We start from the raw sequence: 25,296 nt of genomic DNA, 5'->3' as shown, positions 1-25,296 counted from the left end.
TAAATATCAGTGAAAGACATAATAACCATTTGGGTTCTTGTATTTTTAAGTATTTTTTTTTCTGCTAAAATAGAAATAGCTAATGCTACTCTAATTTAAATAACCATCTTTAAGTTTCTGAATTAAACAAGTCAGGGGCACTGGATGGTTCTGGGAGCCATTGTCAGAGCTATTGTTTCAAGCCATCTGTGGATTATGACAAACATCTTCTCCTCATTTGAATTCAATATATTTTTAAAACCATCAGCACTTCCTTAAAAAGAAACTAATTTCAGTTGTACACCTCAGTTTTCTATCTAAGAGAGGAGTTCACAGTTATGGGTTTAACATATTCCTGTGTTTTCTGATGCAGAATATCTTCTTTATAGTCAGACAATAAAGATATCCTAGACCTGCAGTTCCTAAACTTTCTGAATGAACAAATGCTGTTAACTTTTTTATGATTTAGGGATCACTGTCAGATCTATCTGAAAACATTGGCTTGTGAGTACTGGCAGAGCATTGCAGACTGTCCTCTGGGAATACCTGCATGAGACAAGCAAAGCTGCAAAGAGTGGGTAAGACATGGGTGCTAGAATGACCTTCAGAGTGAAACATTCTGGGAACGGTCCATAATTTTGGTCAGGCTCCCTCAAAAGAGGTGGATAATCTCTGTATGTGATTTGGGACTTGACTCTTGCTTATGTGGAGTTTATATCCTTTACCCTAAAGAAATCCTTTTTATATCCTTTTGACTCCCAGAGGAGATGTGAGTGATCACCTGTACCTTTATTTTTACAACCAGCTCACCGACCTTTTCTGAGTGATTTTAGGCCAGCAGCTCTGCCTGAGCCTGGCAGTGACAACGTGTGGCTGGGGAGGGAACCCGCAGTCCCAGCTGGGACTGACACAACTTCGGGAAGGTATTTTCTTCAGGCTGTTTTTCAAAGCACAAGATGACAATTTTGGTGTATGGCCCAGGACAGTCTGTTGTCTGGAAACCCACCTGGCCTCACAAGGGAACTTTCTGAGAGCCCCAAGCTCTCCCTGTGAGAAAGGAGAGATGACGATTATTCATTAAATATCAGCAATCAGCACGTCACTACCTCTCACACCCACACAGAGTGACTTGTTGCCAGCTCTTGTCCCAGAGCTGCTGGCTTTGAGCTCAGCTGACACAAACCACCCTGCAGAGCTCTCATTGCTTTACACTCCAGCAACATTGTCTGCCTGAATGGTGTGGAACAGCCGGGCAGAAAAGCTGTAAACAAAACACACACTGTCTTTGTGTTTTATGGCACCTTCCATGGTTTTCTGAACTGAAAGTGTGGACTTTCCAGCAGATTACATTAGTGCTGCTGCAAAGGCTTTGTGTATTGCTATTTGTTACCTGGCCAGCAGCACAGAGGCATCTCAGTGTTGTCCAAAGTTCTTTCCTGTTTCCAGTACTTTTGGCAATGTGTTTTGCCTTCATGCTCTTGTATCATCCTGTAGAGGATAAAATTTAGTTATCACAAGAACTACTGCCTGGCAGGAAACCAGCCTTCTGACAGGTATGCAAAGGCTTGTAACAATTAACGTGTCTGTGTGTGGGCTAAAACTCTCCAGGATTTTACATATCCCATCAAACAGTTCTTGCCAATTTTCAGCTCATCACTTCATGGAAATGCACTGCAGTTATCAGCAACCTATTACATTGAAGATTAAAAAACAAAAAGCAATTCTTAGTGCAAATAGACTGCGAAATGTATTTGAAAAGCAAGATAACAATGGCAAATTATATTTTAAGAGCTTTCTTCTAACAGTAACTATCACACTAACAGTACAACATTGGGACACTGGGAATACTTAAACTTGATAGTCTCGCCCAAGGACTGCAGTAAGCTTTAATAAGACTGTAAAGTCATTACCTGGAGCACCATTTACCATGGTTTCACTTGTCAGAAGTCAAGAGATGGACAGTATTTTAAAGACCCATGGCTCAGATTCTGCCAGTGTACACTGCCATGCTCCCATAGTCTGAACCTGAGCATTAATTCTCAGAAATATCTCGGGAGTATGGAAAAAATGTGCTAATCAGATTAAGTGCAGTGTTGGACTTTTCACTTTAAAATAGTAAGCCTTAGCTTAAACACATGGAAAATCTAGGAACTGCTATAGTGCTGAATTTGTGTTCATCTCCCCTTCTTCCTGTAGCTCATTTGGTGACATTGTCTATGAAACAAAATTGTGGGAGTAAAGCCCCAAAAGCATTTACACCCAGGAAAGGCACCAGACCAGTCACTCAAAAGAGATTTTAAATTAAATATGTAATAAACTTCCAGGTTCCTCCTTCCAGGACAGGCATGACGAAGAAGGAGCAGTGCTGGGTAACATTCTGCATGTGAGAGCAAGGACTCCAAGAACTAAAATCAGCAAATGGCAAGTGAGGGAGTTTTACCACAGGAGAGGAGAGAATTAGGGAGAGTTCACCATGGGAGCCAGGCAGGAGATTAGTTTTCATTTGGTTTAGCTTCAAGTCAAATGTGCTTCTAAATCATTGCAGAGAGAGATGAATGCAGTTGAGATTGTGGATTTGGGAGACAGAGGAAGAGGGAGAAGATTGGCAGCAAGATTTCCTTTGGCCACAAATGCCGTTTTTGCTTTACAAAAGCAGAGATGAATACTGAGCTGTGCAGGCTCAGCCCTGTGTAGGGCAGCCTGGAGAAGAGAAGCCTCAAACGCAGGACAGGACAAAGGCCACAGAAAGCTGCTTCAGCCTGTCACCCCTGAACTGGATGCTTCTGCTTAAAATTTCCCAAACAATTCTGCAGTCTCTCCCCTTCCTCCACTTACTGAGCTTCAGACTCGACCATGGTACAGCTGTAATAAAAGAAATTAACAAACCAACAAGTTTGAATCAGTGCAATTTATTTTACTTTCTTGCATCCATTTTTGTTTCTCTCAAATTGCCTCTACCCCGTTACTTTTCCATTTTGAACACCCCATCCCCTGCCCCCCTCCCATAAAATGCAGCTTCTACTTATAGGGTAATTTTGTCCTATAGTTTCTTATAACTTGATTTTTTTTTAAGCTAGCTATTGTTTAATTACTACTTTGAAGTCAATTTAGCAGAAGAAAAATCCCTAGTTTAAGGTGGCTTTTTGCATCCCCACCAAGCTATTCAGCAGGGCATTCATCCAGGATACAAAACTGGGCTGAAGCTTTAGGAGTTGAATGGATCACTCCAGTAGAGATTTAATTTCCATGAAATTCCTCCATGAAAATCCACTCACTCCTCTTAGATCTGACAGACAGCCAAAGACCAGCCACTACCTTTGAACTGAGTAATTCTTAAATGCATCCCACCCCTCTTTGCCCCCCATGTAAATATGAATTGCTGAGGCTCAGAGCGCCCGGGCAGACGACTTTAAACCACGCACAGAGAGCGGGCAGGAGGGGAAGGAAAGGCAAGCACATGACTCTGTGACGGCTAAACTTGGGGTGGCTCCATGAATGAGCCCCAAATCGCTCTGCTGCTGTTCCCGCAGGGGTCCCGGTTCGCGGGATCCTGCGGGCAGAGCCGGTCCCGGCGGGCCCGGTCCTCTGGCCCGGTGTGACCGCCCGCCCCATGCCCGTGTCATTGCCGGGTGTGTGCGTTGGACACCGAACCCCCCCCGCACCGCGGCGGGCCCGGCCGGGGGCGGTTCCCGATGGTAACACGGCAGAAGCCGCCGGGAGCTCGGTGTGCTGCCGGCAGCACGGTCCCGGTCCTGGGCCAGCGTGTCCCTGTTCCCTTCGCAACGGGAATCACCTCCATCCCATCCCATCCCCATCCCCATCCCATCCCATCCCATCCCATCCCATCCCATCCCATCCCATCCCATCCCATCCCATCCCATCCCATCCCATCCCATCCCATCCCATCCCATCCCATCCCATCCCATCCCCATCCCATCCCATCCTCATCCCATCCCATCCCATCCCATCCCATCCCATCCCCATCCCATCCCATCCTCATCCCATCCCATCCCATCCCATCCCATCCCATCCCATCCCATCCCATCCCCATCCCCATCCCCATCCCATCCCATCCCATCCCATCCCCATCCCGGCCCCTCGGACCGGGGGGTTCCTGCACACACAGCACAACCGGAGCCGCCGGTGCGGGTGCGGATCCCGCTCCTCTCCCCCCGCCTCCCTCCTCCCCCCGAACTCCCGGATTTCCTCCCACTCGTGTGCTTTAGGAAACGCTCACCCCGAAGCCACCACGTGCGGCACTTCATGGCTGGGACAAAACATGGGGGGTTGTTTATTTATAAAGCTGTAATATACCAGGCTGGCAAGATTTTACTACATTTATTCACTCCGCTTTTCTCCATTTAACAGCTGCCAGCTCCTTATTTTCCCGAGCGATGCTACATTCGCACCGCTCTGTGCAAACCCCATTCCCGAGTCCCGGCTGCTGCTTTAACTTTGCTCGGACGCGACCTTGGCTGTTCAAATTTCAGTCCTTAGCTAAGCGCTGCTTTTCTCGCCCGAAGCGACTCTTCAGTTCATCCCCTGAAGTTTGCTGCTTTTTCCCTTAAGCTTTGTTTTAATCCCTCGGTTTCGAGACCTTTCCCGGGTGATGCCCCTTGTCTCTGGAAGCGGGGGCGGGCAGGGGTGTCCGCACTGAGCCCCATTTTCCCATTTTCCCGTTTTCCCATTTTCCCGTTTTCCCATTTTCCCTCTCCCCTCCCCGCAGCTCCAGGCGCGCTCCCAGCGAGCCCCGGCGGCTCCCGGGCATTTCTCGGCGCGGAGCTGCGGATGCCTTTGCATTCCAGGCACAATGACCCTCTGTTCCCTGCAAGCTTTCTTCGGCTCCAACATCTAAATCACCAGCCCCGCAGCAGGCAGAATCCCCTGCTCCTTCCTTCTTTGAAATGTTTATCTTTGCACCTCCTAACTCAGGTTCAAATGCTCCAACGAGGAATTTGGGAACCCCTTCTTTTCCTTTTGAACTCCTTTTCCTCTAGATTTTTTGTAATTGCCGCATTGCAGAAGTTTTTTTGTTTGTTTGCTTGTTTGCTTTCACTCTTTTTTCTCCCTTTCAATCCAATTTTTCAAACATCACCGATTCAGATGGATTAGCTTGACAAAAAAGTCCTAAGCACTGAAATTAGGATATGATATCTCCTCCCAGAGTTTTCTCTCCATTATTAAAAGTTTGTTTGCTATCACAGGGCAAAAAAAAAAAAAAAGTTTGAACAATATAATTTCACTTTGATGTGAATGCTGACTGGTTTTATTCTAGAAAGGTTTAAAAGTTTTAATACTTTTCCTTGGCAGTCCTGATATAAGGAAACTCACATACCAAGATGGTTTTAGTCAGTGTGAGAAGGGGTCTGACAACACACCAATTAAACACACAGGAGCTCAGCTGTGTTTTAACTGTTGGTGTGGTATTAAAGCTTGATAAAGCTTTATAAAGTATTATATTAATTTGTTGGAGGAAATATACACTTTTAAAAACCAAATAAACGCTACAGTTAATGCATTAAACAAAACATCTTAAAAATTCAGTCAATTTTCTTGGACCTATGTTTGAAATGTTTACATTTATGTATTACAAACCATATTTGTTGTAAACTTACTTAATTCAATCCCATCACCACTCAAACTCCTCGGAGGTTCTTACTTTGTTTTAATATTTGCATTGGGATCTGAATATTTGAAACACGGCTGCGGTTTGGGTGCTGAGTGTTATTTAAGAACTGTGGAGGTGTCAGACCTCATTACACCGAGTTACTAGAAAGCTCTGCAGAGTAAGGACAGGCAGCAGAGGCTGCCTCTGGTAACCCTGACAATTGCCCTTTAATCCTGACCTGCAGGATTCCTGATATTCCAGCCACAGCCCATTCTTTGTGCACAAACTGAGCAGAGACACAGAAACACATTTTTATACAGAAACACATTTCTGGAGGATCTTCAAGGGTATCTCCAAATCCCTGACAATTTAAACTAAATTAGAACATGAATCAAAACTTCCAGGAGTGAAAAATTTGGAATATGTTATTGTCATGTTTACCCAGATTTATCTGTTCAGGTATTTTTTATTGCACCATAGTTCCTAAACTTAAGAAATGAAAAAAAGTTATTGCTAAAAAGAGAAAAGTAACATTTTGTCTGGATTTACATCAAAATCCCATAAGAAAAACTATTAAGTGAAATAAATTGCAGAAGGATTATGGTAAATGTTTGCTTGTTCTCAGAATTGGATAATCTAAAAAAAAATAATATATATATACACACATATATATATATATATATATATAAGAATTATAAGGAATATAAATGAGACACAAGATTTTTGACACAGACTTTATATTTGTGGATGAGGAAAATAACAGCAGTAATATTTCACTTAATCAAAATTAAATAATTGGGTAGCAGTGAGTTCAGATATGCTTTACTGGGTGTGGTATGTGTATGGGTAAATTGAAATACAAATGCTGCAGAAAGGATGTCTTCTACTTCAGTTTCCATTGGTACTTCTCACTGACCTTAGAGGAGGTTAAATGTAAAGTGGAGGCAGTCTGAAGTCCTGAATTTCTGTCTCAGTTGACTGAGGATTAATAATCACAGAATCTGTCTTCCTCCTCTGGGGGATTTTGAACCTCCTGATCCAGCAGTGATCAGACAGTAGCTCAGTTGTTTCAGCCCAGATTCAAACAAGCAGGTACCTCTGTCTCAGAGGTCAGCACCATGCTGGGATCTGAGACTAAATTAATCTGGAGAGGAGTCTGAAGTCACACAGGAAGAGTCTTATTGATCATAAGAGAATGGAAACTTCCCCTGAAGTCATCCCACAACGCTATGATGTGCACTGAGTGCAGCCTGTTCTGCAGGGAGCAGCTTCTGCAGGGCAATTTGCCAGTGGTGCTTTCATGGAACTGGTCAGGAACAAACCCACAGCTGGATAAAAAACAGAGGGAAAAGGAAGGAAGGAAGGAAGGAAGGAAGGAAGGAAGGAAGGAAGGAAGGAAGGAAGGAAGGAAGGAAGGAAGGAAGGAAGGAAGGAAGGAAGGAAGGAAGGAAGGAAGGAAGGAAGGAAGGAAGGAAGGAAGGAAGGAAGGAAGGAAGGAAGGAAGGAAGGAAGGAAGGAAGGAAGGAAGGAAGGAAGGAAGGAAGGAAGGAAGGAAGGAAGGAAGGAAGGAAGGAAGGAAGGAAGGAAGGAAGGAAGGAAGGAAGGAAGGAAGGAAGGAAGGAAGGAAGGAAGGAAGGAAGGAAGGAAGGAAGGAAGGAAGGAAGGAAGGAAGGATTTCTGACCAGCTTACCAATGAACACAATTAGCCATGACACATCTGCTTCATAATAAAGGGAAGACTGAGTTCCAGTGGAGCAACAAATACAAATACAACAAATACTCAAATAGTCAGACACTGGAAGTTTGAATTTTCAGACACCCCAAAGGACATTGTATTGTGTAAGCGAAAGAAGCACTTCTAATTTCCTCCCACCATCCTCAGCTGAACTTTTCTGCATCCCTGTTCAGACTCCAGCCTTTGCTTCATGCTGCAATCAGCCAATTCAGCTCAGTGAAGAGAGAGTGAAGGAGAGCCTCCTTTGTGCCTCTGTCCTGCTCCAACTCCAACCTGGGCACACAGGGAGCTGCCCCAAGCACCCACCCAGCTCTGCCAAGCTGGTTTGCCACAGAAACCTCAGCAGCACAGTAACTCTGGATCTCAAATCTTTGGATACCCATCACATAAATGGATTTTATGCATCTATGTGAGGCAGTGTACAATGTGACCTACAAAAATAATTTGTGCTGGTGTAATTGCCTGGTAAATCAATTAAAAATTAAATAGGAACAGAAGGAGTTACCAAAATTATTCCTAAATGGATACAGGTACTCTGGGCAGCTTACTCCTACTGCAGAGGTAAATTATACAAGCTCAAAGCAACTGACATGAGTTATACCTGCCTTTGGGCTTCCCACATTCAAGCAGCAGCTCTCCAGCCTAGAGCTGATGAAAAGCTCTGGAAATGCAACAATTTTGGTTCAAAATCTCTGGGACTGCAATCTTATACTCTCAGTTTTGCCCTAAAAATGGGCTTCCTTACAGTATGTGTTAGACCTCTAAGCTAAACTGATAGCTAAGGGGCACACGAGAGGAGAGAAAGAGAAATTCATCAAATTTCCTGCTGCAGCCGGATCTCAGAGGAAGTTGTTGCTTCCTGCAGCTTGGGTAGCCTTGGCTCCCTACAAGCCAGATGGAGATTCTTTAAAGAAATATCTATTTAGGTAAGTCAAAAGCTGGGCAGGAACAATCAGAGAGAAGTGCCAAACAAGGCTGGAAAGAACACCACCAGTCACAGAATCACAGAATGAGCTGGGCTGCAAGGGACCTTAATGATCAACTAATTCCAGCCCCTATCCCATGGAAATGGACAGTCCTGCCTAAAAAAACCCAGAAGACACCAGATCTTATGCTCTGAGGATAGATAACCCCACCATTATGTTATAGGAACATGGTGCATCCACAGTCAAGCCCTGTATTTGTGAGTGACAAGGACATTGTGGAAGGGAGTGGAGAGGTATTGCTGCCTGCAGCTTGTGACCTCAGTCCTCTGCCAAAAATTGCTGAGCCTGTAGGTCTAAGGACAGAGTGACTGATACTGCACTCTCTCTCTCTTTTTTATTTTTTGTTTTCAGTGCAAGTCAGTTGGAGAAGCAGCTTTGGTTTGGAAAGTATCCCTTGTCTGACCCTCTAACATCTCACTTGTGAAGAGCTGCATTGCTCTGTAGGTTCCCAGGTTTTCCTGGAGGTTCAGCCCTTTATATATAAAATTTCACCTCCTGTGGGCAGCTCTGTACCCCCTAAGGGTAGTGGAAGGGTTTGGAGATGTCTCTACCTGACATCCATGATTCCTGTGGGTTGTACTGGTTGTTGGACAGAAGTCCAGGGAGTTTTGGAAAAAACTGTTTCCCACCCTGCACTCCATCCTCGTGCAGAAGAGCCCTGTGTGAACCCCTGACAGGTTAATGGAGGTGGGGGAGCTGAAAGGGCACAGGAGAGCAATTACAGCTCCTCATACTCCCTTAAAGGTATTTTGCTTTTCATCAAAACAATAAACACAAAATATGTTCCTGAGGCTTCTAATAAAGGATGACAATTTTTGTAGCGTGTAACTTCCAACATGAAATTATAAAAATAATATTTAAAATGCAATTATATGGCTTGAAGTGTATTCTCTATGTGACTTTCTTGTACACGGTGCAGGTTCATCTATATAAAATGTCATGGAAATGTGTGACATATATTATTATGTGCTTCAGCCTCAGCATTTACTTAGCCAAGGGTGTAATTAACACCTTGATAGAATGAAGTACATCCTATTTGTATAAATAAATACATCCTATTTGTATAAGTAGTGAGTGTTTGGTCTACATTGAGCAAGAGCTCAATATATGAACATTTATTGGAATAAGCCTTCCTCTCAAGTTTTCTCAGCTTCTGTCCTTGTCTTAAATGGAAGCACTGAACAAAACAGAAACAAACCATTCCTAGCCCCAAAACCTATACTTTTGTCTGATATTATTTTCTTTTTGTTTTAAGAAATCCTATTTTAAATTACCCTTCAGGCTGAGATGAGCACATGGAAATGGCAAACTGAGTTTAGGAAAATTGGGTCATCAAACAAGACAGGACAGTTTGGAGCAGCCAGGAACTGCTGCTTCATTAGAAGCTAAACCTTCACTCAGTAAATGTCAGAGCCACCAGTTGCCAGGGAAATCACCTTCCTATGGCACAGATGAGTGTGATCTATACATTCAACCAGACAAAATATCCAGTGTTAAATATCAGTGATTCAAGGCTGCTAATCTGGAAGTGACTCTGCAGTCTGGATTAGATAGAGCCAATATTTGAGCATTCCAGTGGCTGACAGATAAACTGGTTTTATGTAATTCTAGTGAATTAGAAATACTTTCAATTTCCAAAGAAACAAGGGATCTGAACAACACAAAAGAGAAAGTCTTCTGGATGTGGGTACTTGGTCTTTTCCTCCAATTTCCAGGTGCACTCTATCTGCTCTTAGGAAAATCAGCATTGTACCTTGAGACTACCAGCAAGAGGAGGGACTACAGGGGATCCAGAAAATAGCTTTAAATAGATTCTCTTATCTTGTTTTTCAAGGAAGATTTGGAAAGCTTTGGTATACATTTCAGTAACAAACCCATTAATTTACAAACTGCAGTGTTTATGTTGGGAAATGCATCCTGCTCTTCTGTGAGCAAAACAAAACGTCCTTATCATGATGGATTACTTTCTGAAGAAAGAAAGAAAGAAAGAAAGAAAGAAAGAAAGAAAGAAAGAAAGAAAGAAAGAAAGAAAGAAAGAAAGAAAGAAAGAAAGAAAGAAAGAAAGAAAGAAAGAAAGAAAGAAAGAAAGAAAGAAAGAAAGAAAGAAAGAAAGAAAGAAAGAAGCAAGCTTCTGCCTGGCCGAAAAGGGAAGATGGGAACATGCGGCAATCCACTGACAAGTGCCATGAAATTTTTCAGAAGTAACTGTTTCAGGTTTTGCAAACTTTTTTTTTTTTTTTTTTTTTTAACCAATTTATTTATTTATTAGGAAACTAAACGGACCAACCCTTGCTCAGAGGTAACACACTTCCCATGGAACACTTTACCTTGGGAAATAACTCACATTTTCCATCTTTAAGGGATGGGATCAGCCTGAGTGCTGAAGCACAGAGGAGCCTGGCACGGCACCGCAGGCTCCAGCACTTGGAGTCAATGAATAAATCGGGAGTCAATGAATAAATCGGGAGTCAATGAATAAATACCCCAGCCCCAGCAGCAGGGGATGATTCTCCTCTCTCCCAGCCCCTCTCCCCCCAGGACCCACCCTCGTGTTTGGCCATTCCCCATCCCCTGCAGCCCTTACCCAGCTTTTCTGCCTTTTCTCTGCTTTTCCTGTGCTGCTCTTGCTGGATGTTGGGAGCTGCTCCAGGGGACGGGGATGTGCCCAAAGGAGGGGAGTGACCACCAGGGCTCTTCTCCTTCAGAGCTGACCTCACCCAGGGCACCAAATTCCAACAATTAAATGGAATTAAATGGAAACTGCGCCTCCCCTTAAAGAGCCACCTTGTATCAGAAACACAAAAGCTGAAACAAGGATGGGGTGTGCTGTGAGGATGTTAAAAGAGATGCACTATCACAAATAACAACATTTATTTAGTATGATTAATCTTACTTTAAGGATGAAATATACATGTTTAAGAAATGTGCTTATTTCAAAGGTGAGCTGTAAATTTCCTGTCTGAAATTTAGTTTTCATTAGTGTTTTAAAAAGCATAAGGGGTCCTTAAGGACCATGATTTAACTGGAAGAAATAATAAGAAAATATTTAGATAATAAAGAAAATAATTCGTTAGTGCTTCACAATGAAGTCACAAATAGTGAAGTCCTTTTAAAAAGACAGTACAAAATTAATTAACCAATTTAATTACCTCTAGATATTAAAGTTGTGCTGCTTGGCAATCATTATTTGAATGCTAAAAACTACTCCAGGATTAATTATGTGACTTTATGAATAGATATTTATAAAAGTTTGTCTATTGAACTCTGTGTTTAATGAAACCTTTTCTCTTAAACTGCAATCTTAACTACAATTTAACAAATCCTTCAACTTGAGTTTTGCTACATGAAATATCCTCTATGTCTTGACCAAATTTAAGGTCCTTTAGCAGCCTTTTTATGCAGAATTTTAGGCTAGGAGGAACAAAAGGATGCACTTTTCACGACCCTGGAACCCTGTGACCACTGGGAAATCAAAAGGGTGGTGACACGAAGGAAAACTATTGTCCACAAAAATAAGCTCTTCAAGGGGCACCAGGAATGCACAATAAAATCCCAGTTTCCTTTGTGTAGCTGTTTATGCCTATGGCTTGCATCATCCAGAGCTCAAGAAAAGATCTAAACTAAAAAGGAATTCAGGTTTCTAAGAAATATCTATGTTCTTTAAAAAAAACCCAAAAACTTTGTGAAAAAAAAATCTTTTAAGAGTTCATCATTTCTTTACAAATAAAATATGTAAGTCTGAGGTAATGGAAATCCTCCTGTCCTCTCTGTGGGAATTGGAGAGGAAGATTTAAAAAGTGATTCCAGCAAGTAGAAGCAGATGGGAAAATAACCTGATTTGTCAGAACTGGAGGATTTAGTGAATTTGTTGCCTTATTTTGTTACTAGAATGTAGCAGCATGCAAGAGCTTAATCAGAGAATGAGCTCTACTTCGACCTGAAAACATTTCAAGTAAAAACGCAAAAGAAAAAAATAAAAAAAGGACTGGTCTTAAATTCTTAATTAAGCAAAGCTGCAATTTAACTTCGTAGCTTTTTCTTTCCCCCAGAAGGCTGAAAAATATAGAAAAACAGCAAATAAAAAATGTAGAAAAATGTGTGAATCTCATGGTACACTCTCTGAAAGTAATTTATCATGTCATGTTTTGTCAGAAAATCTTTTAAAAAGTTTTTGTTGTTTAAGTCTTATTCAAAGACTTTTTCTAATTCAACTTGAAATCAGTGAAGAGAAAAAATTCCATTGACTTTTGTAAGCTTTGTCAGGGAACTGCCTGGTAATTTATTCAGAACATTATAATTAAATTTTCTTCTCATAAAAATGTTCAATAAAAATGTGTAAAATTTGCAGTTACTACACTTTTTTCTTTTTGGGGGGGGAGTTAAATGTTACTGGGCTATTTGCAGAGCAAAGTGAAAGCTGTGTGAGTGGAACAAGTTTAAGCAATGAAAATGGTCAGATAGTACTTGTAAGCAAAAATGAAATCAACAGATTTTTCTCATTTCTCCTTAGAGACTTTCCAAAAAAGTAAGCAACAGCAGATTTGGAGAAAAAAACAAACAAACAAAACCACAGTTCAAAAAACTGCAGCTTTAACAGTTTGCTTTTATATCAGGAAAGTGAAGAAGGGTTTTTTTAAAGAAGGATTGTTTTAAAATTGTATATTTTTACAATTAAACCAATTGTGGGAATTCATTAATGGGGAGTGATGCTAAAAACAGACACATTTTATGTTGCAGCTGCTGGCCATCTCTAAAGAAATATAAAAGAAATCACTTTTGGAAAAGACGAACTGCGTTGAAGGCAGTAAGTTTTAAGCTGCTGAGGGGTTTTTAACGATGATTTCGGGGTGTGGGTTTGGCCGGAGAGCAGGGACGGGATCCTGCTGGAACTGGCCGAGCTCAGGGCGGGCGGAGCCGCAGGACAAAGCCCCGAGGAGCCCAAAGGCTGCAGTGACCTCTGCAGCCCTGGGGCACCGCCACAAACTGCGCTCTGCAGAGCTTTGGGGACCGAGCTGCCACATCTCCTGCCCTGAAAAGAACAAATTCACCTGGAATCCTGCGCAATCGTGTAGCAGAAAATAAAGAATTTCATCTCTCTTAAAAGGTTGATGTGGTTTTTTCACATTTAATCAAAACTTGCTGTTACAAAGGTTGGAAAGAGATTGCAAGCAGGCAAATCTCTCATGTGTTAGAATTCATATTATTCTCATTGGATTTTCAGTCTTCATAAAGTTTTGTGCTTTCTGGTTAGTAAAAAGAGGAACTATTTCCCTTCTGGGCAAAGCAAAGCTCTGTTACAAACTGCAGTGATGCCACAAGCCATGGCAGTCATCAGCATTTTTAAATGCAACACTCATCAGGAGGAATTTAAGAGAAGAGGATCTGTCTAAATGAGTAATGTAGAAAGGAAAAGTCAAGCTAAATCAAAATAAACAAAACAGAAAGGCGTATTTTCTTAATACTTTACATTACAATCTGTGTAAGGTACAAAATCTCTGATGCACTGAATGCTTAAATTGTACAGAGGTTCACGTGGAAAATCCTGCTGCAGAATCTGCATTTTGATTTTACATAAAAATTTTAAAAAATTATATATACTGAGTGTACTCTTGTATTTTGCCTTACAATCTTCTATGTTCTTAACAAATTGCACAGAGTTTTTTAAAGCAGAACACCCAAAATCTAACACAGAGGTACGTGGCAGAAAATATACTTTAAATCATTAAACAGATATATTATTTTCTGCCTTTTAATACAAAATTCTGGATCCATTATAACAAAAGGATGCACTCTGCACGACCTTGAGAGCCTGTGACCATTGGGAAATCAAAAGGGTAGTGACACTAAGGAAAACTATTGTCCAGAAAAATAAGCCTCTCCAAGGGGCACCAGGAATCCACAATAAAATCCCTGTTTCCAAGAAAATTCAGGCATTTCCATCAAAAAAGACTGGTAAGATAAATAGAATGTCCTCATAAGCCACAGATTCTTAATAATACAAAATGTCTAAGTCCATGGTAAACAAAGCCCCAAGGAAAACTAACATCTCCTAACTCAGGCTTCTCAAGCCCTGGGTCATGACCCAGTGCCTCATCACAAGGTACCTCAAAAGCATTTCTGAGCTGCAATTGCAGGGAATTTGGTTTGCATAACATATATTTCAGTCAGAGTTTCACTCCTTGCAGAGCTCATACAACTCCTACAGCTGTCTCCTTGCTCATAGGTGTAATTTCAGGGCTAACAAGGATTGCTGTTGTTATCTTTTAAGGATTTCAGTTTCCATGTGAACACACATTGATCTGAAAGAAACCCCAGCACGTTAGTTGCTTTCTTGTTTTCTGCCCTTAAATTTTGTGCATTTTTGGGGTATAATCCCCAAATTTTTCAGTAAATCCATTTGGAGACTTAAAATAATCAATAGTAAATTAAATTTGCTATACATTTTTGCATTTTGCTTTATAATTTGGTATTAAGACTCTTAACCTTTCAATTACTTTTTTTTTTTTTGGATTTGATTATTTTCAGTTTCTGTTAATGATTTCATGAGAGAATAAAATATTTGTGATAGATTCAAATCTCAGAATGCAATATTTTGTGACAAATGAGTGTGGCTATGGTGACAAAGTCGTTTGCAGAACATCTGGGTTTAGGTTGAGTCCTGCCTGTAGCACTAAACTAATTTTATTCTACCCAAATCCTGAAGGAGGCAGAAGCCAACAAATCTTTCATCATTTTTTGCTGTTCAAAGGCATTTTTGCTATCGAATGCCATGGTTTTGCTAGTCAGCACTAGCAAGAATTAATTGAACAAGGGAAGTTATACATATCAATATTTTTAGTTGATTTATACTTTTGAAAGGCTCATTCTGCAAATATTTAGATACTTCAGTAAATCTGCTCACATATACAAAATTACTTGCATGTTTAGGTGTTTGCAGAATTGACCCATAATTTCCATAAAAATCTAAAGAAAACCATGTCTGATTTTTCTCAAAGAGTTAATAAAAGGGCATCTATAATGGGAGGATGTGAGAACTAGATGATTTATTTATTCACTCAGTTTAATACAAATCAATTTAATACAAATCAGTTTAATAAAAAATTAATACAAGTAAGTGTTACTGCCTTTAAGAATTTCTACACTTTGGCTTTAATTTTAACTTTTTATTCCTAAAAAAAAACTTGTGGGGAGCATTCTTAAAGGTAGAATATGGTGAATTTCAAGGGCTGAATAACAATAATCTGTGTGTTTTCACCAATTTTTGCAAAGCTGACAACTCTGTGATGTAAACTGCAAATCTGCCATAGCTGGTTGCATATGGCTCATGTTTAACCAGAAAATAATTCCATGTAAGGAGCTGCACAGTAAACAGTTCTTAAACACTGACAGGACCTGGTGTCTTGAGAAGCATGATTTACATGGAGAAATACCTTTTGTCCACATCAGTTTTGTCTTCTTTGTGGGTTCATGAAATCACAGCACAGAAGTTGTTTCGTAATAGGCTACAGAGCAGGAGTAAATTTATGCAAAAAGGGAGAGGGATGTAGTTCCCGACCTCACAGCCCTAATTTCTAGGGAAAGGCTGTGCCAGCACGGGCGATTTTTGCGCATCATTGGAGGCAGGAGGTGTCTCCGGGCTGGAGGGCGGCAGCGGCAGGACGGACGGACGGACAGACGGACGGACAGAGGGAAGGCTGTGTGTCCGCTGCAGATCCTCGCGGCTGCCAGCCAACCTCTCAGCGGTGCAGAGCAGCTTTTGCTGCGGTGCCGGGTCCTGGGCTGCCGTCGGATCCGGGGCTCCATCGCACCGTGGATGCCGTCGCAGCCCCGGAGCAGAGATGCTGCTGCGCGTCCCGGCTGCAGCGGTGCCGCCTCTGCTGCGCCCCACACGTCCCCGTCCCTCCCTGCTCTTACAGCCAGCCGATCTTATTCCGTCTTTGGAACACTTTTCTCTCCCAGGGCTGTACTTCAGCCTGTTTGCAGCCTGGGGGCAGAGCCACACCGGCTGTGCCGGCAGCCGGGAGATGCCGCCTCCCGGAGGGTTGTGCAGCTGGGACAGGGATGGGGGATAGATAACACCTCCTTCCCTCTGACAGACATTCAGTCACCTCATTCTGAGGCAGAGAGGAGCTTCCCTCCTAAAATGATTTTTTTTTTTTTTTTTTTTTTTTAACTCCATCTTTACATGTTTTTATGTGAGCTCCAGCCTGTACCCATCCTCAGCCTCATTTCCCGTCTCGGCTGGATCTGTGGACTTTATTTCTCCGAGCAAGTTCATTTTCCCACTATGCTGAGGTCAATTACACATTTTTCCTCGTGGTAAGGTTTGTTTACCTCCTGTCATGCTGTTCTTTTCCCACAGAACATTTCGAGCTCGGGATAACAGGATCATCCTTTTAGTATGCACATCCCAAAATGTGTTAAACTACTGTTAATGTATTTTATCTTCTTAGTAGGGATCTGGAGCACGACACAGGCACTGGAGAAAAGCGTTGCCTTGGGATGAGAGGTGAGATCCTGTGTTATGCCTGTAGCCAGAGAAGTGGGAGTATATAGCAGGTTTAAGATGGTTTTCTGCCCTTCTAATCCTGAGCTGCTCTGCAGGCTGGGGTAGACATCCTAGTGCTTAGTCAGCCTGAATCTCAATGTGTTTTAACTAACCTGTGAATTCAGCTGTTCCCTGAATTTACAAAATGCTCCTGTGAGAGGCAACAATCTCTAAAATGCACCTTCCAGTGCCCAGCTCCTGCACAAGTGCTGGGAAGGGAAACGACTGGAGGGGAACTTTGACAAGCTGCATAATGAAATACCTCCCCCAAACGGATGTAAAAACTACTTCACACTGTCCTGCTCCAAGGAGCTCATCCTCTCTGGCAGGACTTTGAATTTAATGAACACAGACAGAGATTTCTGTCAGTACTCTTGAAGCACAATCTGATGTTGCACAGAGAAGAGGGCCTGAGGGATGCTCTGGATGCTGGCTGAAGGACGAGCATCCTGCCACTTGCAGGTGGTTTACAGAGCCTGCCCTGCACCTGCTCAGGTTCTGTACCTTTAACAGGCAACCCAAGAGCTTCTGTCTGTAACCTGCTCAAGTTTCTGCTGAAAAAACAGAGGAATCCTTGCATTTCCTACTGCATGTAACTGTTGGAATTAAGAGCGGAATAAAGTTCCAGCTGGTTTTTTGCTATGCATGAAGATCAGGTGTGTGTGTAAACTCCCACATTTCCTACACGTACAATACCCAAACATCTGCCTCTTCTTAGAGGCTGCCTGACAGAAAGAGCTCCCAAAATCTAGCACCTGCTTGACTCCCCTGAGTGCACACAAGCTGCTCAACAGGGGAGAGGTACATGTCTTCTCTGGGATCAACACACAAACCACAGGACACAATGGAAACATGAAGACAAGGTCTGGTCCCTAGGTCTTCTCATCCGGTCCTTACATCAAATATTGGTAATGTATTTGGATTTCAGAGAAAAATGCAGGCAATGCTGTACATCATCCTGCAGTAACAGTTAATGAGCCCAACAAAATAACAATTTTATGTGTAACCTGGAGTCAAACAGTAATATACTGACTCATTTCTAAAATGCCACATGGGGTAAGGGAAGTATATTTTGGAAGGTGATGTCTCATCTAGAAATGACTTGAGCATATTTTTAAGTTTAGGCATAGAAAAAAAAAAAAGGTTAAACCAGTCCTGTTTAGTTCTCCTGCCCTGAAGGAGGAGTTCAGAGAGTGCACAGAGGTGAGTGGGGCAAATTCTTCCTGTGCTGAACCCATGGATGGGCTGAAGCAGGAGCATTCGTGTCCAAATTGCCCACCGTGTGTATAAATTGTGCAGGAGCAGATTCATGGTGCAGCCTGCCTTTGTAGCTTGTTTTGATGGAAAGAACATCCCTCCTCAAGACACAGCTTTCATGGTTTGCAAATTTACATACTCCTCATTTAAGCTATTTACACAGTTTTAAGGGTTTAAGCACATATTTGGATTATGTGGCTCAATTTTAAGATTGAGCCACATAATCCAGATATTAAGATTTACACAAAATCTTGAGAGTTCACAACATATTCAGATTGCCAGCTGTGGAGAAATAAAATCTATTCAGCAATTTTATAATAGGGGAAGTTGTGCACTGTTACAAAATAGAAACTATACTTCAGAATTAATATGCAGGGACATATGCATGAATTAAAATGCTGTGTTACATACACAAATTAGAAAACTCATCAAAATACCAGCAATATTTGGCAAAACTGGAAACCTGTGCATGAGAGGAATTCACCCATCTGGCGTGACATGAAGCAGGGAAGTTGTTACACAACAAAAACCTTCTGATGAGAAAGGCAAATCTCAAACCACAGAGGCTTTAATGCAGTGCTGTGGGCAGGTAAAATCCATGATTATCAAAAGGGCAGGAGGATGTGTGGGGTGACTGAAAAGGTGTTTAACAAGACAGACTATCCAGAGAATGTGAACCAGGGAATAGATGGCCAGCATTCAAAACTCTGCCTTCAAGAATTGATTTTGACACGAAAAAAAAAATAAACTCTGTTCCTCAGCAAGTTCATGTGGGAAACATTTCTAATTTCAGCATTACACATGGCCCTATCCTGCACCACATAAAGACTCATTTAGTTATGCAAGCAGCTGCCTTTCAATTTGACAACTTATAACCAGTTTTCAGGATGTAACCCACCTGAAATGGGAAGGAAATAGATGAAGAACTGAGTGAAAGGATGAGTTCATTTAACTTCCCATGATGTTATGAAGGTGGAGGCAACTCACAGAATCAAACCCCAGAGAAATTGCATAAAAGAGCTTTACAGAAATGTAATTTCAGCCTGCAAAAAAGTAATATATAATAAATGAAAAGGATTAGAAAGCTAAATGCAGACTTTAATATACTTAGCTACCAAATTGTGAAGATAAATGAGGCAGAGTTCATTCTATACATTTAAATTTTGTTATAATAAACATGTTTATAATAAATTGTCAAAGAGCTCCTAAAAGGACAGGTTTGAGACATTAGTATGCAGCAGTCCTTTACAGCATGTCAGAGATACAGTAAATGTTACATTATTTATTAGAGCAATCAATACAGTTAAAAAAAAATTAAATTAGACATGAAGTCTATCCCATTACTGTACTCTTGTTTCTTATTTTATATGTAGATTTGTCTTATTTGGGACAGGGCTTAGTGTTTTTAAGTATACTTCACTTAGCTAAAATGCAAGGTAACACAGCTTATTTGTAGCCCATTTTCCCTTTTAAATAGTTTTACAAATGAAGCAAACAGAAATTAAAAGGTGAATGCCAGTTTCCAATGTCTTACGAATACAATGACAAAAGTGTGGAATATTTTTTAATAAAACCTCTATTATCAGTAATTTTTCATGACAAGTGCAAGCACATAGAAACAACTCAGAAAACTAATACTGAATTAAAATTTTCATTGACATTGAGGAAATTCTCAAGGTATCTTTTTTTATTCTGTCCTCACAAGAGAAAAAATTTAATTCTACATCTTTTTCAGCTGAATGCTTTAAAATAAAGACAGTTCAGCAGCACATGACAGGTAATCCACAGTTACACAAAAAACCCAAAGTGTACAGAAGACAAATGAAGACAACCTTTAAAGAACTTCACTGCTGCAAAGATTTACCAGAGTTGTGACTGTGTGAGAATTCACAGGAAAAGTTTGCAGCCTCCTTCTTATCAGAAGAATAACTCCGTAGCTAATGATTAAAGTGGATTCTCTTAAATGTTCCTTTGAGTTTTTGTTTCTTTTTAAGATGACCTGATCTCTCCACACATTTTCTTCCAAAAGTACAAAGTATGGTGTCTGAAAGACTCCAGACCTGGCTATAAAATAGGGGTTTGGACACTGATTTTATACTGGTGTTCTGCCAGTTTAGAAGATCTTCAGGCTTTCAACTATTCCCAAAGTTTTGAGAAATAAGTTAATTTTATTAATCTGTCAGAAATCTTTCCATACAGAAACTAATCTCTGGATAGTTTGTTTTGAAAATAAATTTGTTGTTTCATGAAGATTCATCCCTCCTAATTGTTTTTGATTTCTTTTATGCATTTGGATAGTTCAGCACAATTCACTGTGCCTTTTCCAGTATGAAAAAGTTCAGATAATAATTCTGATTTTGGTAGGGGAGCAGAAGCAGAGCACAGAGTCCAAGGCAAGCCTTGATCATAATTGTTAGAGTATGAATGAATCAGTAACCAAGAAGAGAGAGAACAGAATTATCTGCAGCAGAAAAAAAGTGAAAAGTGCAGTGAAACAGAAATATCTTCTCAGCACACATGCATACATGTGGATCCATTACAATAAAAGAAAAAAAAATTCTGTGTATTTGTTGTAAGGGTGAGGTATAAATTTTTCAGAATAAACTCTGAAAGTGATTTTCAGTAATTTTTACAATTTTTTTCTCCTGTCTCTGTGTATGGATTGCACCTCACCTAGTTTTGCTAACAGACCTCCAAGCCCTTCCCACAGCAACATGTTTTACAAGCACCACCTTGCAACCTATAAATCACTGTGTGCTTGAAAAGGCCGTCAAAACTCTCTGCCCAGCTGACATGGCAGAGAACTGCTTTCACTACACAATACCCTTGAAAATATTAAGGAAACTTCTGGCACTTTTTTCTTTGGCCATTCCTTTTTTTAGCAACTGATGTATTTGCAGACCCCAGGACTCCCTTCCAAGATACACAAAAACACAAGTCAAAGGTCAGCAGGAGGATGTAAAAATACCATTTAATCTTATCTGTGCAACACTTCATGTGGACTTATTTCACCATTTTCAGGCTCTCTTTGTTGAAAGACTAATTTATTTCTGAACTGACAAAAAGAGATAATCAATTTGCAGCATGAATTGAGTAAAAGCTCCTACCCTTACATGTAACTTTGTTCATATATAAGATTTGAATATGCTTATGATACAAACTTTTATATTAAAGAATTAAAAATCAATGCACAGCATACACAACAATTTTTATATAAAGTTTTCTAGTACTGTGTCATGTTTATTTGCTGCCAGTTTAAAAAAGTTTTGCTTTACAGAGTTAGACATGAAGTATCTTTTCTCTGAGAATGTTTTCCCTGTTACGCACATATGAGTTACTGGGACACTTTTGCATTTTCCGTTGCTGTGTCAATTCACTATTCTGTTTCTCCAGGGGTGTTGATAACAAATTCACACACTCATGCTAAATTGCTGACTTCAACGTTGAGCATTTTGCTCTCTTTTAGCATTTGTGGGTCGGGACCTCAGAAAGGCACTTTGCCTAATCCGCAGAAAATTCAAATTTCGAATTTGACGGCGTCCTCCATTACACGTGATCTCCCTGCAGCTCCCAACCAGTAAATTCCGTATCAATCCCGGGCACTACAACACCAAAGTTTGCAGACAGCAACCCGGCTGAGGTTTTCCCCTTATGATTTAGAAACAAATTGCAGTTTCTGGAAGAAAAGCAGCAGGAGCCCGTGGCCGGCAGTGCCTGCGCGGAGCCCGCCCGTCCTGCCCCGGCCCCGGCCGCGCCCGGGCTCGGCCGCTTTGTCTGAGGCCTCACACGCGCTGCACCTCGCCGGCCTCGCCCTCCGACCTGCGGGAACGGGGCCGCGGAGCCCGAATAAAGAAATTAAACACTAATAAATACGGCGGGGGAACGACGACGACACAAAAGCCCTTTTCTCGTTGTGTGCGAACGCAGTCCCGATAGATACTGCCCGGTTTCCATGGGGACATTTTGTTCTGACTTCAGATCCCGATGATCGGGGTGAGCTGAGGCACTTTTGGGGCTCTTTGGCCGAACCGAGCAGGGCTGCCCGGGGAAGTGGGGCAACACAATTCGTTATCAATCGATTTTAGGTTATTTATTCTTTTTAAAAAGATGATTACTCCTAATCCCTGAGGAACCGTGGCCGCTGGCTGAGCACAATTAGCACATTTTTAGCATTCCTGCGAGGGCCGCCCGCCAGGGCAGGACAAACACCCCGCGCTGGGGTCCCCAAGCAGCCCGGGAGCGGGGAGACCCCTCGGGGGGCTCCAGGTGCCGCAGGACCCCTCGGGATGCACCTCTGGGCTGCTCAGGTGCTGGGAGGCCATGGCGGCTGGACGGCGAGAGCCGCCAGCAGCACCGTGAGAGCCCAGCTCGGCCGGGACAGGACCCGCCACGTCATTTCGGGGCTTTTCACCCCAAAACGGCCCAGATTTCCTCCCATCGCTGCGCTGGTGGCCCTGAGCGACTGCGGCCACGCGTGGCCGTGGCGGCTGCGGTGGCTCTGGTTCCACGAGGGACGGGCGCAGCCCCCACACCCCAAGATCTCAAAATCCCTCACTCTCGATCCCTCACTCCCATCCCCGCCGAACCCCGCGGCCGGCCCGCCCCGTGCCGGCCCTGCCCGGGGTCTCCTCCATCGCCGTCCCCCCGCGGGAGGAAGGGGCGGCCGGGGGCGGCGGCTGCCATTGGCCGGGCAGCGGCGGCCGCAGCTGCAGGACACAATTAATTATGCTAATGGCGCGGGGAGCGGATGTGCTCGCTTCCCCCCGATCCCTCTCCCCGTTTTTGGCTGGCCGGGCGGGAGGAGCCGCCCTGGCCCGATCACATGATATTGTCTTCGCGCCACTTTCGTAAAACCCTTTTTATTCCAGGGCTCAGCTCGGCTCTAAGGTACCGTGTTTATCTTCCCCTTTCCCTGCTCTCTCCTTCGCGCTCCTTTTTTTGTTTCGCCTTCCCAAAACCGGCGCGAGCCCAAGGGCACTCCCCGCTTTACGCCTCTTCTATTATTTTATTTATTTTATCGCTTTTCTCTTTTTTTTCTCTCTCTCTTTCTCTCTCTGCCCCGCACCCTTCCCTAGCCCCGCCGCAATCAGTGCCGGCCGGCGCGGGCTGCCCGGGGCTGGGGGACGGGCACCGGGACGGGCACCCCTGAGCCGGGGCTCGGTGCGGGGAGCGCGGGGGCGGCAGCGCTGTGCGGGGCTCGGGCGGCCGCCACCCACCTGTAGGAGTGCGCCGGGCTCGCCCCGCGCGGGCCCGCGGCTCCTCCGCAACGCGGGGCCCCCCGCGCCCGCCCCGTCCACGGCCGGCGGCTTCCGCGGCACCAACAATGGACCGGGGAGGCGGCGGCGGGAGAGGCCGAAACTCGGGGCGGTGCGGGGTGGTGGGTCCGGGGCTGGGGGGCTCGGGGCTGGTTTTTGGGGGTCCCCGGGTGTTCCCCCGGGCCGTGAGGGGGGTGTGTGTATGTGTTGTGGGGGGCTGAGGGTGTCTCGCGCCGCCCCCGCGTGGCTGGTGCGCGTGGGGCGAGGGGGAGGGGGCGCGCGCGCGGCGAGCACATGGCGGCGGCGGGGGGGGGTGGTGGATCGGCGGTGCGCATGCGCGGCGAGCGCGGGGCGCGCTGGGGGTTGTAGTGCGGAGGGGGGCGGGCCGGCGGCGCGCGCGCGCGGGCGGAGGGGGCGGTCGAGCGCGAGCCGCACCACGCGCTCGGCGGAGCCACCGCTACCGCCGTCGGGGCTCCGCGAGATCCCCGCGCGCGCTCCCACGGCGGCCCCGCGCAGGCAGGACCGGGCGGGGGCCGGGACGGCGGCACCGGGCGGGGGGGCCGCGGGGAGCCGGAGCGGGCACGGCGGCGGGAGGCGGCCGCGCTGCCCCGTCGGGCCGGGACAAAGGGGCCGCCCGCTGCCTTGCGGAGCCGCCCTCGGTGCAACTCGGCGCTGCGCTCGCGGCTCCCCGGTGTCCCGGGGCCGCGGGGCGGGCTGGGGTCCCTGGCGGTGGCGGCGGGCACGGAGGGGGGGCGAGCGGGCGGCTTGGCGCGTTTTTGGGGCTTTGAATGGAGGACTGCATTTCCCACCGTGCATTGTTCCGCCGCGCCGCCGCGCGCGGCCCCGGACGGGGCGGGCAGCACGTGGCGGGGCGCCCCGGGACCCCTCCCGGGACGGGGCCGCCGCTCCCCTCTGCAAGTGCCGGTGCCAGCGCCGAGTGGCACCCCCGGGGATGCTCGGTGGCAGCGGGCGAGGGGGACGCCGTGCACGTGGCGAGCAGGGCCGAGCAGTGCCGGTGCCCGCCCCCCCGAGCAGATGGTCCGTGCTGGGAGATAACGGCGCCCCGGGGCAGATAAAGCCCCGCGGGGCTGGGGGCCCCTCACGGCCACCGGCACCCGGAGCGGCTCCGCTTCGGGGAGAGCCCCTCGGGGGGCGGCCCCGCTGCCCCGGGGCATCCCCGACCGGAGCCTTCCCACCCCCGAAGGTTTGTAAGGCCGGGTCCTGACAGCGCGGCTCCGGAGGGAAATGGAAATTTATTATAAGGAAAGTTTCCTTCCTCCGTTGCGGTGGGTCCGTCGCTTTTGTGCCGCACCGCAGCTCCCGCATCAACTGCGGGACAGATACTCCATTATCCGATGCGGAGGTGCGGATCATGTGTCAGAACTTATCCTGCACTACTGGGGGGGAAATGTTTGGTGATTGGTGATGCAAGACCCTCGGTAAAGCTCTAGGAGAAAGGTCAACTAAAATGTCTCTCGTGCTGCAGTAACACATGAGAGCAGGAAACTGGGATGTTTTGATACTTTGCATTTTAACTGCCACTAAAATCTGGAAGAAGCCATTTTTACCTTAATTCATGGCAAAACAAGATGCAAACCTTTCCTCATGTGGTGTGCCCTCAGTTAAACTGCCTTCTGAAAACTCTGGGACCTATTTCTTCTCTATGCTTTAATAAGAAAAATCTCTTCTAAATTGAGAAGCAAATCCATATCTGTGTTATGCAACATTAATATTGGTCTTCTCTCTTGGCAGGTATTGTGCTTCAGTCAAGATGCTACTGTGATGCTTTAGCTGTGCTGAAACAAGACCTTGAAATTGAAGAGTTTGTGTCTGGTGATGGGCCTCGAGTTGTGCAAAAGTGCTTACAGTGCAGGTAGAGTTTAGGATCTACTGCAGTTTAAGCACTTCTGGCATCACTGTGGCAATTC

At 44.5% G+C, this 25,296-nt stretch overlaps 1 protein-coding gene across 1 annotated transcript; it reads right to left on the bottom strand.

The window, feature by feature from the left end:
* Nucleotides 1-23,199: 23,199 nt before the first annotated feature.
* On the bottom strand, nt 23,200-24,543 carry LOC134425905 (basic proline-rich protein-like). The gene has a single exon (XM_063170925.1). It carries the CDS (start codon nt 24,541-24,543, stop codon nt 23,200-23,202), a length of 1,344 nt encoding a protein of 447 aa, XP_063026995.1.
* Nucleotides 24,544-25,296: the final 753 nt, after the last annotated feature.

This window comes from Melospiza melodia, chromosome 16 (genome assembly GCF_035770615.1).
Source record: "Melospiza melodia melodia isolate bMelMel2 chromosome 16, bMelMel2.pri, whole genome shotgun sequence".
Classification (NCBI taxonomy): domain Eukaryota; kingdom Metazoa; phylum Chordata; class Aves; order Passeriformes; family Passerellidae; genus Melospiza; species Melospiza melodia.
The sequence above is the reverse complement of the archived record's forward strand: the minus strand, read 5'-3'. Positions and strand labels throughout refer to the sequence as shown.

Excerpts from the sequence above, each read along its gene's own strand:
- LOC134425905 (XM_063170925.1), bottom strand. The coding sequence starts at position 24,543 with ATGCCCCGGGGCAGCGGGGCCGCCCCCCGAGGGGCTCTCCCCGAAGCG.